At 47.5% G+C, this 23,763-nt stretch overlaps 1 protein-coding gene and 1 long non-coding RNA gene across 3 annotated transcripts in view; both read right to left on the bottom strand.

Moving 5' to 3' along the window:
• The window catches only part of SCARA5 (scavenger receptor class A member 5), a 97,502-nt gene extending 82,705 nt beyond the window's left edge, over nucleotides 1–14,797 (bottom strand). The window contains exons 1-2 of one of the 2 annotated variants that reach the window (XM_081001064.1): nucleotides 14,356–14,797; nucleotides 5,657–5,776 (exon numbers count right to left, since the gene is read on the bottom strand). In XM_081001064.1, the coding sequence (XP_080857190.1) occupies nucleotides 5,657–5,768 (112 nt within the window). In that variant the 5' untranslated portion in view covers nucleotides 5,769–5,776; nucleotides 14,356–14,797. Of the gene's footprint in view, nucleotides 1–5,656; nucleotides 5,777–12,624; nucleotides 12,744–14,355 lie in introns of those variants that run through there. The other variant, XM_081001065.1, reaches the window with a different exon arrangement.
• A 3,510-nt stretch (nucleotides 14,798–18,307) lies between these two features.
• On the bottom strand, nucleotides 18,308–22,168 carry LOC308474716. The gene is made up of 3 exons (XR_013984885.1): nucleotides 21,943–22,168; nucleotides 21,275–21,397; nucleotides 18,308–18,553 (listed from the first exon to the last, which is right to left on the bottom strand). It is a non-coding gene; the product is annotated as an uncharacterized lncRNA (long non-coding RNA).
• Nucleotides 22,169–23,763: the final 1,595 nt, after the last annotated feature.

The raw sequence follows: 23,763 nt of genomic DNA, 5'->3' as shown, positions 1-23,763 counted from the left end.
ACTGCAACTCCCATCGGCGCCAGACAGCTCCCTGCTAACATTCCTCCGATGAAAATAGGAGAAATCAGGAAGTGCCTTCCTCTTTTGATCTCCTGAACATTGTCTGCACATTGACATTGGTGACCCTGAGCCAACGGCAACCTCTCTGCCTTACCTACTTTGCAGGGTTGTTGTGAAGAAGAAAAATGTGCGAGGGAAGGGGTTGTGTACAACGCCTTCCATGGATGAATGGGACGAAATAAAAATTTGGTGGTAAGCTGCCTTGAATCCCCGTCAGGAACAAAAAAGGTGGAATCATCATCATCATCATCATCGTGTCCTGCAACTTCCAGTGCTAGAAGTTCACAAGTTCTAGTGACAGGAGACAGGGAGAAGCAAATTTCTCCATTCTTTTTTCTCCAGGCTGTGTGTGATTTTACATTCTTCCACCAAGTCTCCTCCTATTCTCTCTCTTTTTAAAGTTACAGTGGTACTTTACCGTTCCGGAGCCCCGTTCGCATCCAGAAGCAAACACAACCCACGTCTGCGCGTGCGCGGGTCGCGATTTGCTGCTTCCTTGCATGCGCGTGACGTCATTTTGAGAGTCTGTGCATGCGCAAGCGGTGAAACCCGGAATAACATGTTCTGTTACTTCTGGGTCACCACGGAGTGCAACCCGAAAGCGCTCAACCTGAAGCACATTTAACCCGAGGTATGACTGTATTTTATTTTTCATTTTCAGATTTTACAGTTGAGTCACAAATCTAAATTGGCGCATCCAATTAAGACATCCAGTCATTGACTCCCCTCCTCCACTTTCTGCGGTTACAGTGGTACCTTGGGTTACATATGCTTCAGGTTACAGACTCCGCTAGCCCAGAAATAGTACCTCGGGTTAAGAACTTTGCTTCAGGATGAGAACAGAAATCGTGCTCCGGTGGCGCGGCAGCAGCAGGAGGCCCCATTAGCTAAAGTGGTGCTTCAGGTTAAGAACAGTTTCAGGTTAAGAACGGACCTCTGGAATGAATTAAATACTTAACCCGAGGTACCACTGTACTTATATATATAAAAATAAAAAAAATGTCCAGTTGCACCTTAGAGTCCAACTAAGTTTGTTCTTGGTATAAGCTTTCGTGTGCAAGCACACTTCTTCAGATACACCGAAACAGAAGTCACCAGATCCTTAAATATAATGGGAGGGTAGAGTTTTTTCTCAGGAGGGTAGTAGGAGATGGGTGATTGACTCAACGCGGTTACTGATGTTATAATATTGCATATCCAGTTCATATCTATTTACTGTTCATCCTTTATGCTCTAATTAGCTAATTCTCACTGCACATTTTTATATCAGTCCTGCTAGTGATTTAAGTTGTTTACAATAATCCTTTAGATAGTCAATAAATTCTCCCCATTCTATTATGAAAACATCTCTCTCCTTGATTTCTTAATCTTCCGGTAAGGTTCGCCATTTCTGCATACTCCATCAGTTTTTGTTGCCAATCTTCCTTCGTTGGAAAGTCTCCTCCTCCTCTCAAACCTCTGTCCTCCCCTTTAGGAAAAGCTGCCGGTCTCCACTTTTACAGCCTACAAATGTTTCCTACTTCTAAAGGGTTAAGAATCAAGAAAGGCACCCGGGTTCACATAACCGCATTACGAAGGGTTGTGGCTACTCTCTGGAGCAATAAAACATTGAGGTCAACCTTTGGTTGGCAAATTCAACGCTGAGTCCCCAAAGAAAACACAGTGCTGTAAAAAAATAAAATATGGCTTTTTTATTTATATTTTTGGAGAGGTGGCTAAGCTGTGAGATTACTGCTCACTGCCTCTCCCCAGCGCTGGTCCAATATGCATTTAATTACTGGCCTGTTCTTAGCATCAATTTACAGAGCTCAGTCTCTCTCGCCAGCCAAACAGATGGAAGCGGAGGTTTCATAATAAGGACAGTTACATTATTTTTTTCTGACATTAACACTTATATCAGGCCCTTGGCGAGTGCTAGGGGGCTTGGCGTGGACCCCAGAAACAGCCGCTCCCTTTCTGAGGCCGGCTGCAGCTGTGCAGAGGAACTTATCCACTTCCGTACAGAAAGTGGGGGACCGCGGCAAGATTTCAACCTGCAAATGTGGCCATGTTCAAATATCTGGGGGCTGCTCCGTGGGAGATGGAGCAAGCTTGGTTTCTGGTGCTCTGGAGGGGAGTCCCCTATCCAGTGGATTCAAAGGACAAGGAAAGAGATCAAAGTTAACCTCAGAAAAAATGAGAAAATGAAAGATTCTAAAATGGACTGATGCTCGGTTCTGGGATCCTGAACATCTCCTCACTGATGCTCGGTTCTGGGATCCTGAACATCTCCTCACTGTCATGGCAAACAAGAGGGATGTTTTCAGTGAGTTGTCCAGCACAACCGGTGTTACGTACTGAGTTGAATAGGATCCAAAATGCAGCAGTCTGATTGGTCCTAGAACAATAGGATCCAAAATGCAGCAGTCTGATTGGTCCTAGAAAAATAGGATTCAGAATGCAGCAGTCTGATTGGTCCTAGAACAATAGGACCCAGAATGCAGCAGTCTGAGTGGTCCACAGGAGCCACCCAATCCAGCTCCAGGTGGAAGTGAATCCACAACCTGATTGGCCTACAGGAAAATCCCAGAATTAGCCAATCACGTGGGGCCCATTGTGTAAATAATGTATTTAAAGCAGACATTCTGGGGCAACTTCCATTCCTCCTCCTCCCCACTATGAGCTGAATAAAGAGCATGAAATCCACTCTCGACTGAGTATATTTCAACCCCCAAACCTCTTCCACAACTGCTTCAAATCCCACAGATCAGTGTGTACATGAAGTTTTTGTTTTTGTGCCTTTCTTTTGGCCTGAAGTACACACACCCACCCCGTCACTTAACTTCCACTCAATCTCATAAGGAGGAGCTGCACGGCTCAGTTTGCAAGCTGCCATTTCCATGCCAGGAGAACCAGTCCTGAAACAGATTGGCAGATTGGTGGTTCCACTCCTTCCTCCTGGGCCGTGTTCAGAAAGTGGTGGTGGGGGATGAGCGTTCAGACCCCTGGGCTCTCACTTGTGGGGTGCCTCAGGGTTCTGTCCTCTCCCCCGTGCTTTTCAACATCTACACACAGCCGCTGGGAGAGATCATCAGGGGGTTTGGGCTGGGTGTCCATCAGTATGCGGATGATACCCAGCTCTACCTCTCTTTTAAATCAGAACCAGTGAAGGCGGTGAAGGTCCTGTGTGAGTGTCTGGAGGTCGTTGGAGGATAGATGGTGGCTAACAGATTGAGGTTGAATCCTGACAAGACAGAAGTACTGTTTTGGGGGGACAGGAGGCATGCGGGAGTGGAGGACTCCCTGGTCCTGAATGGGGTAACTGTGCCTCTGAAGGACCAGGTGTGCAGCCTGGGAGTCATTTTGGACTCACAGCTGTCCATGGAGGCGCAGATCAGTTCTGTGTCCAGGGCAGCTGTCTCCCAGCTCCATCTGGTACGCAGGCTGAGACCCTACCTGCCCGTGGTCTGTCTTGCCAGAGTGGTGCATGCTCTGGTTATCTCCCACTTAGACTACTGCCATGCGCTCTATGTGGGGCTACCTTTGAAGGTGACCCGGAAACTACAACTAATCCAGAATGCGGCAGCTAGACTGGTGACTGGGAGTGGCTGCCAAGACCATATAACACCAGTCCTGAAAGACCTCCATTGGTTCCCAGTACGTTACTGAGCACAATTCAAAGTGTTGGTGGTGACCTTTAAAGCCCTAAACGGCCTCGGTCCAGTATACCTGAAGGAGAATCTCCACCCTCATTGTTCTGCCCGGATGCTGAGGTCCAGCTCCGAGTGCCTTCTGGCAGTTCCCTCACTGAGAGAAGCCAACTTACAGGGAACCAGGCAGAGGGCCTTCTCGGTGGTGGCACCCGCCCTGTGGAATGCTCTTCCACCAGATGTCAAAGAGAAAAATAACTACCAAACTTTTAGAAGACATCTAAAGGCAGCCCTGCTTAGGGAAGCTTTTAATGTTTGATGCATTACTGTATTTTAATATTTTGTTGAAAGCCGCCCAGAGAGGCTGGATGTATCTGTCCACACCTATAAAGTCAATGGAGGAAATCAGTCTATTTCCAGCGTGAGCATCTGTGATTAACAAAACTGAGGGTTTTTCTTTCTTTATTGATGGCTTTATTTATATATTTCAGCTTCTGCCTTCGCAAGGTGGTGGACCCTCTCCCATTGGAGGTTTTTAAGCAGAGGTTGGATGGCCATCAGTCAGAGATTCTCTGCATTGCAGGGGGTTGGACTAGAGGATCTCTGGGGGTCCCCCAGCTCTACAGTTCTGTGATTCTATGATCAGCCGATCCAATAAAAATGATTTTTTAAAATCAGAGCAGCTGAGGAAGGCAGAAGTTGAAACGTTTTGCACCTAAATAAATAAAGACTCTTGCTTTGATAATCACACTAACGCAGATATTATTTTAGTGGTTAACCCAATCCTAAAAGGGAGCCAGGGCAAGCTGGTGTGAGGTGCTTCGTGAGGCTTTTATAAATCCTCACACACACACACAAAGTTGCATTTCAACAGACGTTTAAATGTAAAAGCAGAGATATGTTTTGTGAGCCTAGAGGTGTGTCAGAAAATTTGGAGAAGAGGGTGATCTGATGGACAATCAAATTCTGAGTCACATGTTTCATAGAATCATAGAGTTGGATGGGACCCCTAGAGACATCTAGTCCAACCCCCTGCAATGCAGGAATCTCAAAGAATCGCTGACAGATGCCCATCCAACATCTGCTTAAAAACCTCCAAGGAAGGAGCATGCGCCACTTTCCTTGGATCAGGCCAGTTTGTATTGGGAATTGTAAAAACTGAATTTCTCAGCCATCCCTTTTTTAATTTGTTTAAATTTCATAAACATATAAAGCACATACATATACATTTACACTATACACGTACACAACACACTACCTTATTTTCATAACATAAAACATACCTACATTAATCTATATAATACCTACCTATACTGTACATATCAACACACCTACCCCACACGGACACCCACCTAGTGACTTGTCTTCTAGCCGTTCTTGTTACGCTACTTTATTTTTCCAACTAGCGTAAACTCATTTCATTGTTTCTTTAATCTCTTCTTCTGTCTTGACTTTACTCTCCTTTCACCCTATTCATTTTCTGGATTCACTCAATATCTGCCAGAAATTCTACTTTTTCCACATAATTTTTGATGTATTCCTTAAAGATAGCCCACTCCTTATTCACTTTTTGTACCAGATCTCCTCTTATCCTCCCTGTTAGTTCGGCAAGGAGAAAGGATTCTGGGTTTTTTCCAAATGAAAACTAAACGTCTTTTTCAGTTCATTATAGATATTTTACCAGAACCCCACTATCTCTTTGCACTCCCACCACATATGTAGAAAGGTTCCTGCCCGATTGTTGCATCTCCAACACACATCACTACAGTTTTTGTACATTTTTGCCCATCTGACCGGGGTCAGGTACCATCTGCATTTTCAGTACATTCTCTCTTAAATTATAGCATGCCGTAAATTTGATATCTCCTTTCCACAGCCATTCCCATTCAGGCATCCCTGTTCCTTGAACCCTCAAAGCAAAGAAGATCTCGCACAGAGGTCCCTACTGCCTTGGACCCATCACTTACCATCATCACAGAGGTTCAGTTTGGAGAGGTTCTTTCCATCAAACTGCTCCTCGAAGACGGACCCGTTCTCTCTCTCGCCAAAGGTATGGAGGTACATGGCTTTGTTTTCCATCTTTTCACCTGCAGGAGACACACGGAAGAATCCAGTCAGGAAAATGGGGGAAGCGTCATCATAGCTCAGCAGCAGAACTTGCATGCAGAAGGTGGCATCTCGGGAGCTCGAGAAGTTGGAACTACTAGGAGATCAAGGCGATGAAGGGTCTGGAAACCAAGCCTTATGAGGAACGGTTGAAGGAGCTGGGTATGTTTAGCCTGGAAAAGAGGAGACTGAGAGGAGATATGAGAGCCATCTTCCAATACCTCAAGGGCTGAACCATGGAAGAGGGAACAAGCATGTTTTCTTCTGCTCTGTGGGGTAGGACTTGAACCCACGGCTTGGGTTAGCCTGGAGAAGAGGAGGTTAAGGGGTGATATGATAGCCATGTTCAAATATATAAAAGGATGTCACATAGAGGAGGGAGAAAGGTTGTTTTCTGCTGCTCCAGAGAAGCGGACACGGAGCAATGGATCCAAACTACAAGAAAGAAGATTCCACCTAAACATTAGGAAGAACTTCCTGACAGTAAGAGCTGTTTGACAGTGGAATTTGCTGCCAAGGAGTGTGGTGGAGTCTCCTTCTTTGGAGGTCTTTAAGCAGAGGCTTGACAACCATATGTCAGGAGTGCTCTGATGGTGTTTCCTGCTTGGCAGGGGTTTGGACTCGATGGCCCTTGTGGTCTCTTCCAACTCTATGATTCTATGATTCTATGATTCTAAGTTACAAGGAAGGAGATTCCAACTCAACATCAGGAAGAACTTTCTGATGGAAAGAGCTGTTCGACAGTTGAATGGTCTCCCTCAGGAGATTGTGGGCTCTCCTTCCTTGGAGGTTTCAAAGCAGAGGTTGGATGGCCATCTGTCATAGATGCTTTAGTTGAGATTCCTTCATTAAGGTAAAAAAATGGTAAAGGGCCGGTTAAGTCCATTCAGGTGGCTAAGGGGTTGTGGTGCTCATCTTGCTTTCAGGCCAAGAGAGCTGGCGTTTGTCCACAGACAGTTTTCCAGTCATGTGGCCAGCAGGACTAAACTGCTTCTGGCACAACAGAATACCGTGACGGAAACCAGAGCGCACAGAAATGCTGTTTACCTTCCCGCCAAAGCGGTACCTATTTATCTACTTGCACTGGCGTGCTTTCAAACTGCTAGGTTGGCAGGAGCTGAGACAGAGCAACGGGAGCTCACTCCGTCGCGTGGATTCGAACTGCCAACCTTCTGCTCAGTGGTTTAGACCACAGTGCCACCCGCATCCTACATTACAGGGGGTTGGACTAGATGACCCTTGGAGATCTCTACCAATTCTACTGTTCTATGATTAAACCACCCCAGGATTGAAGCACAGGCTCTGTTATGCAGCTATGGGCCTCCCCTTTGGTATGGGTTGCCTAGTGGTGCTGTGGTCTAAACCACTGAGCCTCTTGGGCTTGCCGATCAGAAGGTCAGTGGCTCGAATCCCCGCAATGGGGTGAGCTCCCGTTGCTCTGTCCCAGCCCCTGCCGACCTAGCAGTTTCAAAGCACACCAGTGCAAATAGATAAATAGGTACCACTGTGGTGGGAAGGTAAACAGCATTTCTGAGTGCTCTGGCTTCCATCACGGTGTCCCGTTGCGCCAGAAGTGGCTTAGTCCTGCTGGCCACAAGACCTGGAAAGCTGTCTGTGGACAAACACCGTCTCTCTTGGTCTGAAAGCAAGATGAGCACCACAACCCCATAGTCACCTTTGATTGGACGTAACCGTCCAGGAGTCCTTTACCTTTACCTTCACCTCAGCACTCAGAGTCCCATAGGGATGGGGGAGAGAAATTTTAAAGTGAATCGACCTAATCCAAAAGTGCAAAAACAATTTGCAGACTGGAAAACACACCAGCTTTCCCTCAAAGTCCGCACTCCTCAAAATTTTGCAAAGCCAAAACACCCACCAAAACCATATACAGTGGTACCTTGGGTTAAGTACTTAATTCGTTCCGGAGGTCCATACTTAACCTGAAACTGTTCTTAACCTGAAGCACCACTTTAGCTAATGGGGCCTCCCGCTGCCACCGCTCCACTGGAGCATGATTTCTGTTCTCATCCTGAAGCAAAGTTCTTAACTTGAAGCACTATTTTTGGGTAGTGAAGTCTGTAACCTGAAGCGTATGTAACCTGAAGCGTATGTAACCCGAGGTACCACTGTACAGAAATACATTCATCAGGGGGGAGTTTGCAGGCTAAAAATAAAACACACACAAACAAATTAGGGGAGACTGCTTGCATATAGGTGTGTATTAGTCAAAAATGCACACAGAAACGTTAGCACGGGTAGAAATCTGCACAATAATGCTAATGAATTTCCACGACGACTTTTTTTGATGCAGGCATGTGGTGAACTGGAAATTGCTGAAATCGGGAGGAAAATAGAAACTGGAATGGACCGATCTGCCTGTTTGTTCGGCTTGTTCGGCTGATGCCAGAATTGGCTGGTTGCTGATCTGCCCCCAACTTAGCAAAAGGGCAGCTGCTTTGACAGAGAGGGAGGGCTGCCAAACCCAGCCTCAAACCAGATGGATAAGAACTCTGGATGCCTCCCAACTAGGCCAGAGCCCAGACCCTCCTCTCCTATCTCGGGGGACGGGCCTGTTCTCTGCAAGGCCAGAAGACGTGCAGTGATCGACGGAGCAAGGCACTTTTCGGAAAAACAAACCGAAAACAGCGGAACGGATCTTTGCCCCGGGAAGCTTACAGTCAACACTTTGACAGTGTCGTGTTAAGATGGATAGGTAGTCAAGTTGTGCAAGTACTTGGAGCTCGCAAAGCTGACAGATGCAATAAAAGATGAACCTAAAAAGATGGTGAAAGAAGAATGGGGATGTTTAAATTATTATCTAGGGGACAAGGGTTCATCAAGAAAGACCTGGTTATGTTTAGAATGATGCCACATAGGGAAATGTTCCCTGATACCAAAGATGAGGGATTCAATGGAAAGCAGATGGAGAGAATGGATAAGAACAATGATTGTTGTGACCTTGACGGAAGTGTACAATAGATGAACCTCCTTGAAGGAGCGCCTCCACCTCCATCGTTCTGCCCGGACACTGAGGTCCAGCGCTGAGGGCCTTCTCGGTAGTGGCACCCGCCCTGTGGAATGCCCTCCCACCAGATGTCATAGAGAAAAATAACTACCAAACTTTTAGAAGACATCCGAAGGCAGCCCTGTTTAGGGAAGCTTTTAATGTTTAATAGGTTATTGTATTTTAGTGTTCTGTTGGAAGCCGCCCAGACTGGCTGAGGAAACCCAGCCAGATGGGCGGGGTATAAATAATAAATTATTGTTATTATTATTGTGTTTTTGTCTTCTTCTTCTTTATTTCTTCTTTTTTCTCCCCACCCCTCTTTTCTTCTTCTTCTTTTTTCTTTTTCCTTTTTCCCTCCTCCTCCTCCTCCTTCTTTCCTTTTCCTTTTTTCTTTCCCATAATGGCTTATGTTCTATGCCATGTACTTTGATATTTTTTGTAGTTTTTTTTAGCTTTTTTCATTATTACTATTATTAAGGATTTATCTTTTGTAATTTTGGTTGTTTATATTTATCTGTATTTGTTTAAAGCAAAATAAAAGTATTTTAAAAATTTTTTTAAGGGTGGGGGTTTTTTGGGGGGGGAGGTGATGTGAAGTAAGAAGGCAGAACCTCAGAAGATTTGGGAGGTACCCCAAGGGTCATCTAGTCCAACCCCCTGCAATACAGGAATCACACCTGAAGATTCCCACGCAGGTGGCTGGATGCAGATAGGATCATGGACAGCGTGAGAGATAGTGTGATCAGGGAGGTTATCTCTGTGGCAGAACATCTGTTCTGCATACCCTCCAAGTGTCCCGGTTTTCCAGCGACAGTCCCGGAATTAGAGAAGCTGTCCCAGTTTCTGATTTGATCTCCGAATGTCCTGCTTTTCCTTATTCCTCCCTGTGCTGGGCCCAGGAGTTAACCCGAGCAATGCGGTCCTAGTCCGGTCCCGAATCCAAGGATTCCACGAGGAGTCAGTCCAACAGGGCCAAGGCAGGAAACCAGGCAAAGACAGGCACAGGGTCTCAGGCAGGTTCTAGCAAACAGCAATGTTGCTCCCGCAACCTGGGGCGGGGTCCAACAGCCTTTTATCTCTGTCAGGGTAGCGGCTGGTCCTGATCCCCCAGTGACTCACCTCCCTGTTTTGCCCAAATGCAAGCACTCCTCCTGCGAGTACTCAGGTCTCTCCTTCTCTCAGACCTGAGTCTCTGCAGCTCGGGAGACGTCGGTGGGTTACTAGACCCAGAGGCCGCCTCAGCCTCCCCTGACCCAACTGGTAGAGGAGCAGCTGTAAGTGATGGCCCAGCTGGAGGCAACGAGGTCATCCCCGCATCTGGAGCCAGGGCAGGCTCAGGCCCTGGGCTTGGCCCAGCTGGTGTTTGCTGCAGGGGAACCTGTGCAGACTGGGGCTCTTCAGGATCAGGCCCCAGACTTGGTTCAGATGATGCCTGAGGCAAAGGATCTGATGCAGATTGAGTCTCCGCTGGTTCCAAGTCTGAGCCAGAGTCCCAGGCCATCACACTCCCCTCCCCTTATTCCTCCTCATTCTTCTCCTCTCGTCCCTTCTCTCTTTCTCCCCCACCTCAAAGTTCCTTTTATCCCTGGCTGCTTTCAACTTCAGCTAACACTCATGTTTGAGAGGCTGTTGCTTTCTCGCCCCCGGGAGATGAAAACGCCCCCCCTGCCCAGTGTGCCCTGCCTCTGATCAGCCTCCTTTCATCTGTTTTGCCAGCCAAAAAGAAGTTAATTGCTCCTGGCACCGGGGGGGGGGGGGGAGGAGAGAGGAGGAGGGCAAAGGGGCACTGTTTTTTGGGGTTTTTTTATTTCTCCAAACATTAGTGGAAAGCCAGGAATCATAAAATCACAGAACTGTAGCGTTGGAAGGGACACCCCAAATGCCATCTAGTCCAACCCCCACAATGCAGTAATCACAGCTAAAGAACCCCAGCCGACCTTGGTTAGAAAACCTCTGATGAAGGGGAGTTCACCACCTTTATATGCTACCCTTTGAATTTCCAAATAAATAAATAAAAAATTAAACAATTTTCCAGTAGCACCTTAGAGACCAACTAAGTTTGTTCTTGTTATCAGCTTTCGTGTGCATGCACACTTCTTCAGATACACTGAAACAGAAGACACCAGACCCTTATATATAGTGGGAGGGTGGGATGGGGTTTTCCCCCCAGAAGGGTAGTAGGAGATGGGTGATTGACTCAATGGGTATGGTGAGCCATTAGTCCTACAGGAAAAAGCAAGGGATAGTATGCAGATGGCAATGACAAACCTAGACAGCATCTTAAAAAGCAGAGACATCACCTTTCCAAGAAAGGTCCATATAGTTAAAGGTATGGTTTTCCCAGTAGTGATGTATAGAAGTGAGAGCTGGACCATAAAGAAGGCTGATCGCTGAAGAATTGATGCTTTTGAATTATGGTGCTGGAGGAGACTCTTGAGAATCCCATGGACTGCAAGAAGATCAAACCTCTCCATTCTGAAGGAAATCAGCCCTGAGTGCTCATGGGAAGGACAGATCCTGAAGCTGAGGCTCCAATACTTTGGCCAAAGGGAATGCCAGGGAAACAGGGTGCCGTGCTGAAAGAATAAGATTGCCCCGTCGAAAGTGGGGTTCAGCAGCCATCTCCTTTTGACAAAGATGTCCCTGTGGGGTAGCTCAGTTTGTAGAGCGTGAGACTTTTAATTTCCTGGTCGTGGGTTCGAGATCTACATTGGCAAGTTTCCTGCATTGCAGCGGGTTGGACTAGATGACCCTCGGGGTCCCTTCCAATTCTATGAAACATATGCAGCAAATAAGGGGATCTGCCCTCAGCAGAAGCAAGCCAGGCACCCCCTGACCACTAATCCTTCCTTGAAAGCGAGCGGAGCTGATTTTGCAAAGATCTGTCTTGAGGAAACAGGATTTGCCTTCCAATAACTGTGTATTTCTTGTGTGTTTATAGTTGCTGGGGTGGGGTGGTACTTCTATGTCGCAAGCTTGCTTTTGTGACACGCTGCTTTAAGCGTGTCCTGTTGTTTTTAAAGGATTGCGCGTTATATTGCGTGTGTCACGGTCTCTGTAAATTGCTTCTTTTGGCTGTGTGCCAGGATTCATAAATCAGCGGGCGGAAAAAGAAGTTTTTCTCCCTCTCTCATCGTGCTAGAACTCTTGGATGACCGGTGAAGCTGGACGCTGGGAGATCCAGAAGAGAGAAAAGGAAGTCTTTTTTCAGGCAGCATGTGGTGAGACTATGGAACTCCCACCCACAAGAAACGAAGATGGCCAGCAACTTGGATGGCTTTAAAGGAGGATGAGACAAATTCTCTTCTATCTATACAGCTCTATGATTCCAAACCAGCCCCTTCCTTCCTCACCCACCTCCCTGGTCCAGCTTCTGGAGCGTCCACAACAACAACAACAACAACAACTTATTTTTACCCCATCCATCTGGCTGGTTTCCCCCAGCCACTCTGGGTGGCTTCCAGCAAAAGATTAAATTCCACCATGACAAGCCACATCAAAAGTCACATGAATGCATATATTGGATACCTCTCTCTCTCTTTTTAAAAATAATTTCTTATTAGTTTTTAACATATCATTTTCAAATAATTAAACATACTTTTACATCTTATACAATTTTGGACTTCCATCAATCACGTCTGAAAATTTTCCAATCTATTCACTTAAATATACTTGTCTTACTTTCACTAGTACCTTTAAATTTCATAACTAAAATCTCTCTCCTTTCTCTATTTTGCAATATTTCATATATTTCTCCGTACAAAACTTATATTAGGTACCTCTCAACTTCCTCTGGACCATCACCCACCCACAGTTGGGTACCTGAGCTGGGCTGACGCTCTTGTATCTCTGCGATGATATTTCCCTATTTAATGGGAGGCTGCACTGAATTTTCACAGGATTGGATTTTCTCCCGGAAAAGGTGTCGTTTCAAGCGTGCACAGGGGGCGAAGATCAGCACTCTGCTAAATTGAGCATTGGGGGGCAGGACGACAACAACCTTTTTGTTTGCAAAATCTCCACCTCTCTCTCATGGCACTTCACTTGCCAAGAGGAAGGTTGGGCTGCCGGTTGTCCCCTTAGAAGTGCTTTGTCCCAATCCAAAGAGGGGAAGCACTTTTGCCCCCAAAAGATAATAAAAATGAAGGGGGCCTGGAGAAGAAGAAGAGGAGGAGGAGTTTGGATTTGATATCCCGCTTTATCACTACCCAAAGGAGTTTCAAAGCAGCTAACATTCTCCTTTCCCTTCCTCCCCCACAGCAAACACTCTGTGAGGTGAGTGAGGCTGAGAGACTTCAGAGAAGTGTGACTGGCCCAAGGTCACCCAGCAGCTGCAGGTGGAGGAGCGGAGACACGAACCCAGTTCACCAGATTACGAGTCCACCGCTCTTAACCACTACACCACACTGGCACACTGGAGAGACAAGGTCAGGGTTTTCCATTAAGAATTCCCTTTGAGTAAGTGTGAAGTTGATCAGCATTGCTCCCATTTCACAGATAGGTTAAGTGAGAATGCTTTAGAATCATAGAACTGTAGAGCTGGAAGGGACCCTGAGGGTCATCTAGTCCAACCCCATGTAATGCAGGAATCTCAGCTGAAGGTTACACCCAACTTCGGCTTAAAAGCCTCCAATGGAGGAGAATACACCGTCTCCCAATGGAGTCCATTCCACTGTTGAACAGTTCTTATCATCAGACAGTTCTCCTGATGTTGAGTCGGAATCTCCTTTCTTGCAACTTGAAGCCATGGGTTTGAGGTCCTACCCTCCAGAGCAGGAGAAAACAAGCTCGCTCCATCTTCCATGTGGCAGCCCTTCAGATATCATATCACCTCTCTGTCACCTCTTTCCCAGACTAAACATCCCCAGTTCCTTCAACCGCTCCTCATTAGGCTTGGTTTCCAGACCCTTGATTATCTTGGTTGCCCTCCTCTGCACACCTTCTAGCTTAGCAATCTCCTTCTCAAACTCAGGTGCCCAAAACTGGACACAAACACTACTCTGTTCGCCAAGGCTATTCCAGAAGTCAGTGGCAGAGATTTATTTGGACAAAGAAGGCTGATCACCGAAGAATGGATGCTTTTGAATTCTGGTGCTGGAGAAGACTCTTGAGAGTCCCATGGACTGCAAGAAGATCAAACCTCTCCATTCTGAAGGAAATCAGCCCTGAGTGCTCACTGGAAGGACAGATCGTGAAGCTGAGGCTCCAAGACTTTGGCCACCTCATGAGAAGAGAAGACTCCCTGGAAAAGACCCTGATGCTGGGAAAGATGGAGGGCGCAAGGAGAAGGGGATGACAGAGGACGAGCTGGTGGGACAGTGTTCTTGAAGCTACTAGCATAAGTTTGACCAAACTGCAGGAGGCAGTGGAAGACAGGAGTGCCTGGCGTGCTCTGGTCCAGGGGGTCATGAAGAGTCGGACACGACTAAACAACTAAGCAACAACAACAAGTGCCAGCAGAAAGGTCCTCACCCCCCCACCTCCCACCCTGCTGGAGAACTGTGTCTCCTGCTCAGCCCTTGAAACAACCAAGGTGTAAGTTAAGTTACTCACCTGATGGCAGGGTTCTTGACAGCCTTGGATTCTTCAGCCCCTCCTAATCCCCACCATGCAAGATGGTTAGAGAAGGTTGAGGGAAATCTCAAAATACAGAGTTCTTGCCAGTTAGCTCCTTCCAGTCCAGAAGGAAAGGAAGAGCCCTCTAGACATGGGCAGTCATCCCTTCCATGGGCAACAAGGGGTCTTGTGTGGTGGTGGTGGTTCTCCTGATGTTCCTCTGCTTCAGATTGCCAGCTGTGGCTCTCTCAAAACTCTGCAGCCAGCCCTTCTCCAGGCAAAATGAAGGACCCAGGCAGCTTTCCAGCTAGCCTTCGCCACTCCTGGGGAAGCCAAGGGGAGTGGGAAGGGGGCAGGCATAGAAAGGGGAGAGTCAGAAGCAGCTCCAAGGGCTGGATTGTTGTTGTTGCTCTGAAAAAGGTTCCAGTTGCTGGGAGTCTCTTAAAAGTTTCTTGGAAGAAGTGGACCATGCGGAGAGGGACAGGTATGGAGAGATGCGACCTCTGGTGGCTCAACTCCTACAAGGCAGGCTGGCAGCACGTTTCTTTTGCAGCAGGGATAAAAGAAAAGACTCTTCGCGGACGTTTTGTGGTTCTTGCGGAGGCCGTTAGCACTTAATGGGGCGTGTATTCTGTAGTCTGAGAAACGTGGGAAACAGAACGCAGAGCAGGGCTTTTCCAATGAGTTTTACTTAGCCCAGCAAGTCTATAATGTTGAATCGTATATTGTTGTCTATATTGGGAGTGGCCGCCGAGACCATATAACACCGGTCTTGAAAGACCTACACTGGCTCCCAGTACATTTCTGAGCACAATTCAAAGTGCTGGTGGTGAGCTTGAAAGCCCTAAACGGCCTCGGTCCTGCATCCCTGAAGGAGCGTCTCCACCCCCATTGTTCTGCCTGGACACGGAGGTCCAGCTCCGAGGGCCTTCTGGCGGTTCCCTCACTGTGAGAAGCCAAGTTATAGGGAACCAGGCAGAGAGCCTTCTCGGTAGTGGTGCCAGCCCTGTGGAACGCCCTCCCACCAGATGTCAAAGAGAACAACAACTACCAGACTTTTACAAGACCTCTGAAGGCAGCCCTGTTTGTTGTTGTTGTTTAGTCATTTAGTAGTGTCCGACTCTTTGTGACTCCATGAACCAAAGCACACCAGGCCCTCCTATCTTCCACTGGCTCCCGCAGTTTGGTCAAACTCATGCTGGTAGCTTCGAGAACACTGTCCTACCATCTCGTCCTCTGTCGTCCCCTTCTCCTTGTGCCCTCCATATTTCCCAACATCAGGGTCTTTTCCAGGGAGTCTTCTCTTCTCATGAGGTGGCCAAAGTATTGGAGCCTCAGCTTCAGGATCTGTCCTTCCAGTGAGCACTCAGGGCTGATTTCCTTCAGAATGGATCGGTTTGATCTTCTTGCGGTCCATGGGACTCTCAAGAGTCTCCCTCAGCACCAGAATTCAAAAGCATCCATTCTTCGGCGATCAGCCTTCTTTATGGTCCAGCTCTCACTTCCATACATCACTACTGGGAAAACCATAGCTTTAACTATACGGACCTTTGTCGGCAAGGTGATGCCTCTGTTTTTTAAGATGCTGTCTAGGTTTGTCATTGCTAATCCTGCAGGTGCCTGGTATAACTCTAAATCAGGGAGTGCGAAGCCTCCTCTCTCTTTTTTATCTATTAACAGTTAGTATTTTAGTCTCGGTTTTTTTCCATTCCAAATAAATTTCTCCATATCTTTCTTCTACTCTTGAAAACATTTCATCCCCCCCCCCCCATATCAGTATAAAGGTAAAGGGACCCCTGACCCTTCGTGACTGACTCTGGGGTTACAGTGCTCATCTCACTTTATTGGCCAAGGGACCCGGCATACAGCTTCCGGGTCATGTGGCCAGCATGACTAAGCCGCTTCTGGCGAACCAGAGCAGCGCACGGAAACGCCGTTTACCTTCCTGCCGGAGCAGTACCTATTTATCTACTTGCACTTTGACATGCTTTTGAACTGCTAGGTTGGCAGGAGCAGGAACCGAGCAACGGGAGCTCACCCCGTCGTGGGGATTCGAACCGCCGACCTTGTGATCAGCAAGCCCTAGGCTCTGTGGTTTAACCCACAGTGCCACCTGCATCCCTAATATCTGTATAGTTTGAAATAAAAAGCTCATTTTGGGGAGTATGCTCATCTTAACCACCGAGATTCCACCACATAGAGAGAGGTGTAGCTTGGTCCAAGTTTCCATATTTTTCTTTACCTCCTTCCATACTATGACATAATTATCTTCGTATAGGTAGATACCTTTGTTGATACCCAGATCCCTAAGTATTTTACCTTGTTTTTGATCTCTAAACCCATCAACCGTTTGAGTTCTTTATTCTCTTCTGTATTTAGATTTTTAGTTTGTAGCTTAGTTTTTTGATAATTTACCTTTAGGGCCACCACTTTTCCATATGTATTAATTAATTCTAACGCCGCTGGGATGCTTTCTTTTTGGGTCTTGTGTTATTATTAAATGGTCCACAAATGCTCTAACTTTATAGGATTTTTCCCCAATTACAATTCCTTTTATTTTTTCCTCCTTTCTTAGCTTTTGCAAAAGTATTCTTTAGCTTTTGCAAAAGTATTTCTGGAAATAGCGTGTGCGCATGCATATGGGAACACGCTCCCCCACCCTCCGGCCTGTCGGCGATCGGCACTGGAGACACCACCCCAGTTTGCTGACCCCTGGTTATAAGTAATATGATCATCATGGTGATGAAGCAACAGGGCACCCTCTTTTCACTGGAGAAATGTTGGAGGGTATGCATGCCTTGCCTAGAAGCCTGGGGGAAACCTCACTGTGTGGGCCAAGCTGCCCCCCACTCATCACCTTCCTTTCCCCCAGCTCTGCTTCCCACCCTCCCTGTCTCTTCCTTCCCTGCCATGAAGGACAGAGATCAACAGGTGGACCAGCCCACTCATGAGGCAACGGGTGATGTCCACCGCGGGTTGCAGGATCCACAGGGGCATCAGGTTCATCCTCGAAGAAATGCATCTTGGTGACTCGGAGGCGTTGCTGATATCCTCCCTCTTTATCCTAATGTAGATTTCAACTCACCCCTTCTTCCCTGAGTAGGGGGTGGGTGGGGGTTGGAAACATCATTTTGTGGTTTGCCCCAGGGCTCAAATGTCTTGGGCTGGTCCTGTCCACAAGGCTCTCCCTTCCCCCTTTTCCTTCATGGCCCCCATCTTCTTTCTCAATGCCCCTCCAACCCTCCAAGTGTCCCCATCTTCCAGGGACAGTCCTGGACTTACAGAAGCTCTCCCAGTTGATCTGACTTGATCTCAGAATGTCCCACTTTTCCCAAGGACATCCCCATTTCCATCAGAGAAATGTTGGAGTTCTGCAACTCCTGAGTCATCGGGAGGTAGTCCTGTATAGGGAAGTTTTTTAAATGTTTAACGTGTTATGATGTTTTTATATATATTTCTGAGCCACCCAGAGTGGCTGGTGTACCCAGTCAAATAGGTTGGGTATTATGATTATTATTTACTATTACTATTCCTATTGAATAGAAGATCCCTATTTTCATGGCAGAAATGTTGCAGGGTATGTCCCCTAGGGTTTTGCATCTCTGCTCAATTCCTGTTTCTGAAACATCCTTCTCTGTGCAGCTGCCCAAGGAAGCAGGTCAGTTGGAGGGGAGACACAGAGAAAGGGGCAGGAGGAGGGGCAGGGAGACCCCAGGGAGAGGTGGGGGCCTACAATGTGAGAAATGCCCTTGTGCAAAGCCATGTTTGGAAAAGCAACCACAAAACCTGGATGGCACCACTGACTGGCAGAGAGAGAGAGAAAGGGTCTCAGAGCCTGACCAAAAATATCCCCTCAATCCAGCAAACGTTTTCACACCATGAACCAACACAAAGGTTTCCAATGCTTGCATTTATTAAAAAGAAGAAGCTAAAGCATTTTTACAGGCAAACCAAATCCTAGCTCCAATCCCGAGCCCATTTACTCAGGAGTCAGGCCCCACTGGCCACAGAGGGCTTACTCATGAGTAGACAGGCAGACAGGATGGCTCCCTCTTGACTCCTTCCCAGCATCGTCTTCAGCAGCATCAAGCAAAGCGGTTTCTTCCCCAGCAGAGATGGGGGTGCAGTCGAGGCAGCTGCACATCAGAGGAGAGCAGGGTGGTCTTCCTTTCACCAGAGGTCTTGCACCGGAGATCTGCAGAGTTACCCGCCCCCTGTGAGAAGAGGAAAAACTCTTAAAATGGGTGTTGGTGGTGGTTCAGAAAACCCAGACGAGTGAAAGATACTCGGAGTCGATAGTGAATTTCATGTTCTTTATTCAGCTCATTGTGGTTAGGAGGAATGGAAGTTCCCCCACAATGTCTGAATTGTTTACACAATGGGCCCCACGTGATTGGCTAATTCCGGGATTCACCTGTAGGCCAATCAGGTTGCGGATTCACTTCCACCTGGAGTTGGATTGGGTGGCTCCTGCGGACCAATCAGACTGCTGCATTCTGGATCCTATTGTTCTAGGACCAATCAGATTGCTGCATTCTGAATCCTATTGTTCTAGGACCAGTCAGACTGCTGCATTCTGGATCCTATTGTTCTAGGACCAATCAGATTGCTGCATTCTGGATCCTATTGTTCTAGGACCAATCAGACTGCTGCATTCTGAATCCTATTGTTCTAGGACCAATCAGACTGCTGCCTTTTGGATCCTATTCAACTCAGAACATAACAACCAGTGACTCCAACTGGGAGGCAGAGGAGCTCCTGTTGTCAGAATTCAAATTGCACAAAGAAGAAGAAGAAGAGGAGGAGGAGGAGGAGGAGGAGGAGGAGGAGGAGGAATTTGGATTTGATATCACTACCCAAAAGAGTCTCAAAGCAGCTAACAATCTCCTTTCCCTTCCTCCCCCACAACAAACACTCTGTGAGGTGAGTGAGGCCGAGAGACTTCAGAGAAGTGTGACTAGCCCAAGGTCACCCAGCAGCTGCAGGTGGAGGAGCCGGGAAGCGAACCCGGTTCTCCAGACTACGAGTCTACCGATCTTCACCACTATACCACACTGGCTCAGAGGTTCTGTTTTGCAGAGGGTTGGACTAGATAACCCCTTGGTGCCTCCCAACACTACATTTCTATTCTATGAGTGTAGGAGAGACCTCTGGGCATTTCATATATGCACTTTGGGGAATTTGAGCCGGGCTTGGCTGCCATACAGACATTTTTTTCCTAATGTGGTTCATTTTCCTTCTTCTTTTTACGAACAACAACCCCAGGAGAGGACACATTTGAGCAGATCCTTGTGTTTGTGTGTTGTTGTGCATTTAACACTTTTCCTTCCAACACTACAATTCTGTGATTCAATAACCACCTTCACAGGGACGTTTCACACAGGTTGCCTTTGCTATTTGAGGAGGGTCATCGACTGGGCCCCCACCCTCTCAAACCACAAAAAGCTGTTCTTTCAGCCAATGGAGGCATTCTTTCCCAGGCTAAAGTAAGGTTACCCGATTGTTTTCAGTGAATCCGGGGACACTTTAATGAATTAAATACTACATGTTCGGGACGTTGATGCTGCAGTTATGGTGGTGGCAGAGGGGTGGCCACCACCTTGACCTCAGCCGCAACGTTTCCCCTCCCTCCGAGGCTTCTCCCCACCCTTTATTAAATTAATTGTTACCATTCACATTAACACACCATACAGAAAAAGAAAATAAATTCCCATCACCACCAAAGAAAAAAAAGAGAAACACTTATCGCGAAGTATAAGTATAATAGAGTATTAAAGGAAAAAATAAGGTTAGAATGTGTTAAGATCATTATAGGATAGAAAGCAGAGGAAGATGGAAAGGAATTGCTGAAACAATTAACAGAAGTGGAATACAAAAAGGGAGGTGGGAGGAGGTCGTGGAAATAAGTAAATGAAAGATAAGATATTGAAATTGTTTGATTTATTTTAAACTGTCTTTGTTTCGTTTTGTTAGTTTAATGTATTTAATGTGTTTTTATGTGTCAATGTTATGTAGTGTTTTTCTATTGTGTTGTATTGTATTGTATTGTTTTTGTAGTGTTTAAATTGTTAGAAAAGTAATAAATATTAATTTTGAAAAAAAACACAAAGAAAAAAAGAGACACAGTACATCAACTAGTAACCTTCAAAACACAAAATAAATGTGGTCTTTTTCTATCTACCAGACTCCAAGGCTTCTATCTGCTTTCTCCATGAGCCTGGGCAGCCCCTGAGCTGTTGTTTGTTTAGTGGTGGTGGTCATGGGGAAGCGGTGCGTGGTGGGTCAGGCATGGAAGGAGGAGAAGGAGGGCCAAGAGCAGCGGCAGTGGTGAGGCTTGGGCAGCGCAATGCCTCCCTTCCCATTGGAGCAGCCCCAATCCCATTCCTACTTGTGTGCAAGCAGGAGGGGGCAGGGATCCCTCAACTGGGAAGGGAGGCTTCCCGTTGCCTAACTGAGAGATCCCTGCCCCCTCCTGCTTGCATGCAAGCTCAGATAGGCAGCGTGAAGCCTCCCTTCGCAGCTGAGAGATCCCCTCCCTGCTCCTGCTTGCACGCAAGTAGGAGTTGGGAGGCTGCTCCGATAGGCAGCATGAAGCCTCCCTTCACAGCTGAGAGATCCCCTCCCTGCTCCTGCTTGCACACAAGTAGGAGTTGGAAGGCTGCTCTGATAGGCAGCATGAAGCCTCCCTTCACAGCTTAGTTGCTGGGCTCAGGGAAGGTGGAGGCAGCCCGGAAGCTGCATCTTGGAGCCCCTGCACCACCATCGTATGGGGACTTCCCAGCAGCTCCTGAAGCCAGCCAGAGCCAACTGCTCTAGGCTGCTGAGACTGCCAATTCTGCGTTTCCTAGGGACATTTGGGGTCATGAGACACCATTGACTAATTTTGGGGGAACAGCTAAGATTTGATTTAACTCACTGTTACGGCAACACACTCGGCCTCCTGTACACCTAGCAATTGGCCTAGGGCACCGTCTTACGCATCTCCCTCCGAGCTGTTCACATCTCCGATTAGGACATTGAGCTTGGGCTCTGGTGAAATCTGCAGGAGGAAAAAGAAGACTTTGAAGGCTCTCTCTTGCAGGACTCACCTTCTACACCTTCTACAACTTCTTCCACAATGGCCCTTCTGTTGCCTCCTTGCACCTCCAGGACAGGGTCTGAGTCAAGGTGGTTGGGAAGGCTGAGTCAGAGTCACTGGCTTCCTTGGGCGGCCACTGGCCAACTGGGAGAGAGAAGCCCCCTTGCCCAGGAAACCGGCCCGTTCTTTTACCCACCGCAAAGCTGAGTGTGCTGAAGTGCATTATTACAGATTTGAAAGCAAGAGCTTCCGTGGATCACATAAATGAGGTAATAAGAAGAGACTGACTGGTGGATCTTGCCAAAGGGGGCCCATCGAGTCCAGCATCCTCTTCTCACAGTGTCCAACCAGAAGACCCATTTGGGAAACTCTCCACAAGGACAGAGGGGCAAGATCCCACCTCTTTGGGAGTCAGAGCAAGTGGTGTTCAGAGTCAGGTTTAAAAGGAATAAAGCTGAGAGCTGTGGAGCTGCTCAGAGAAGAAGCATCTGAGAAGAAGGCCATACCTGGAGCCAGCAGCATCAAGAAGAGGACGGCAACAGAGAGGAGGCAGAAGATCTTCATGGTTGGAGGTTGGTGGGAATCCTGGAGGTACCAGAAGCCAAGTGGAAGAGCAATTGCCAGGGGAAGGAGAGGTCCCTCTACTTATAGGTGACTGGAGGACTGATGAAACCTTGTGGGATGCCAACCGTCGTTTGCAGGATGGATGTGGCAAGCTCTGAGTTTCATGTGCCAAGGACCAGCCAAATACCACAGAATCATAGACTTATAGAGTTTCAGCTTTGGAAGGTACCCCAAGAGTCATCTAGTCCAACCCCTGCAATGCATTACCACCCTGGACAGGTGAGGCCCCTAAGGTGAGCTCTTTCTTCCCATCATCTGAGTGACATTCGCCAGGTTTAGTTCAGGTGATGCTCTGCTCCCCCTCCCTCCCTGCTTCCATCCCATCATATCACCATGGGCTCAGTTCCAATATTCTCTACAAGCCAATCCTTCTAGTGGATTGCACAAAGTGGAGTATAAATATCTGTTTAGGGCATTGCCTAAAAGGAAGTGGGTGACACCTGACCCACAGACACCTGAGAAGGGTGTGATTTTGAAGTCCACCCCCTCTCACACCAACCCACATTCATCCTGCATTGATTTAGAAAGTCTCTGCAGAGCTTCTTCCACGTGGAGTTTTGCCCTCAATGTCTTGCTTCTCAGCTCCTCCTGACGGATCCTTTGAGCCATCCAATCTCTGCCTTTCACCTTCCCAGACAAGTAATAAACAGAGGAGTCACAGCATGAGTAGCCCAGAATAGAATCAGAGCTAAGAAAGGTACAACCCAAATGTGCTCTTGGAGGAGGAAAAAAGTCAAGGGAGTGGTGAACCCACTTTCATGCCAAGCCTGAAGAGAAACCCAAACAGAGTTGTCCTTTGGGACTGCACAATGGCAGCCAGCAATGTATACCACCATTAGGGCCATTAAGAAGAAGAAGAAGAAGAAGAAGAAGAAGAAGAAGAAGAAGAAGAAGAAGAGTTTGGATTTGATATCCCACTTTTCACTCCCTTTAAGGAGTCTCCAAGTGGCTAACATTCTCCTTTCCCTTCCTCCCCCACAACAAACACTCTGTGAGGTGAGTGGGGCTGAGAGACTTCAAAGAAGTGTGACTGGCCCAAGGTCACCCAGCAGCTGCATGTGGAGGAGCGGAGACGCGAACCCGGTTCCCCAGATTACGAGACTGCCGCTCTTAACCACTACACCACACTGGCTCTCCAGAGCTAGAAAAAACCCATAGATACAAAACATTTAAAAGGCTGTACTCGGAAGGAGTCCTTGCTTCAGATAAGGAGCAAGCAGAGGAATAAAAGCCGGTGAGGACCCTTGGGACATGAGGGCAGGTGGAGATGCTAGGAGGTTTCCCCACTTCCCATTCCAACACCCCAGGAATCCTCAGCCTGAAGTTGGCATCTTGTGCCTCTATGGTCTTACAGGAGGTCTTTCTTAGCAGGCGATGTGTTCTACTTCACATACTTTAACATGAGGTCAGCCAGCTCTGCTGGATTTGGGGAGCCTCCTGCTCATTCTGTGGAGTGGAGCCCTGGACCTCTGCCCCAAATCCAACCCTGATGGCCTCTCTCCTCTTGCCTGCAAGTGAGTTGGCATCCTGCTCCACATCAGCAACCTGCGGGGTGTTGACACCTGGGGGCTTTGGCCAAAAGGTTATTCATATTGAGGGTGCCTTCAGTTCCTTATCATTCCAGCGGTCCTATACCCATGGAGGGTTAGAATCTAAGAGAGGAGGTCAGAACTGGTCAGACAAGTTTTTTTGTAAGGCAGTGA

The sequence above is a fragment of the Podarcis pityusensis genome (assembly GCF_964106645.2).
Source record: "Podarcis pityusensis genome assembly, chromosome: 3".
In the NCBI taxonomy this organism is placed as follows: Eukaryota; Metazoa; Chordata; class Lepidosauria; order Squamata; family Lacertidae; genus Podarcis; species Podarcis pityusensis.
This window is presented reverse-complemented; position numbering and strand designations above follow the sequence as displayed.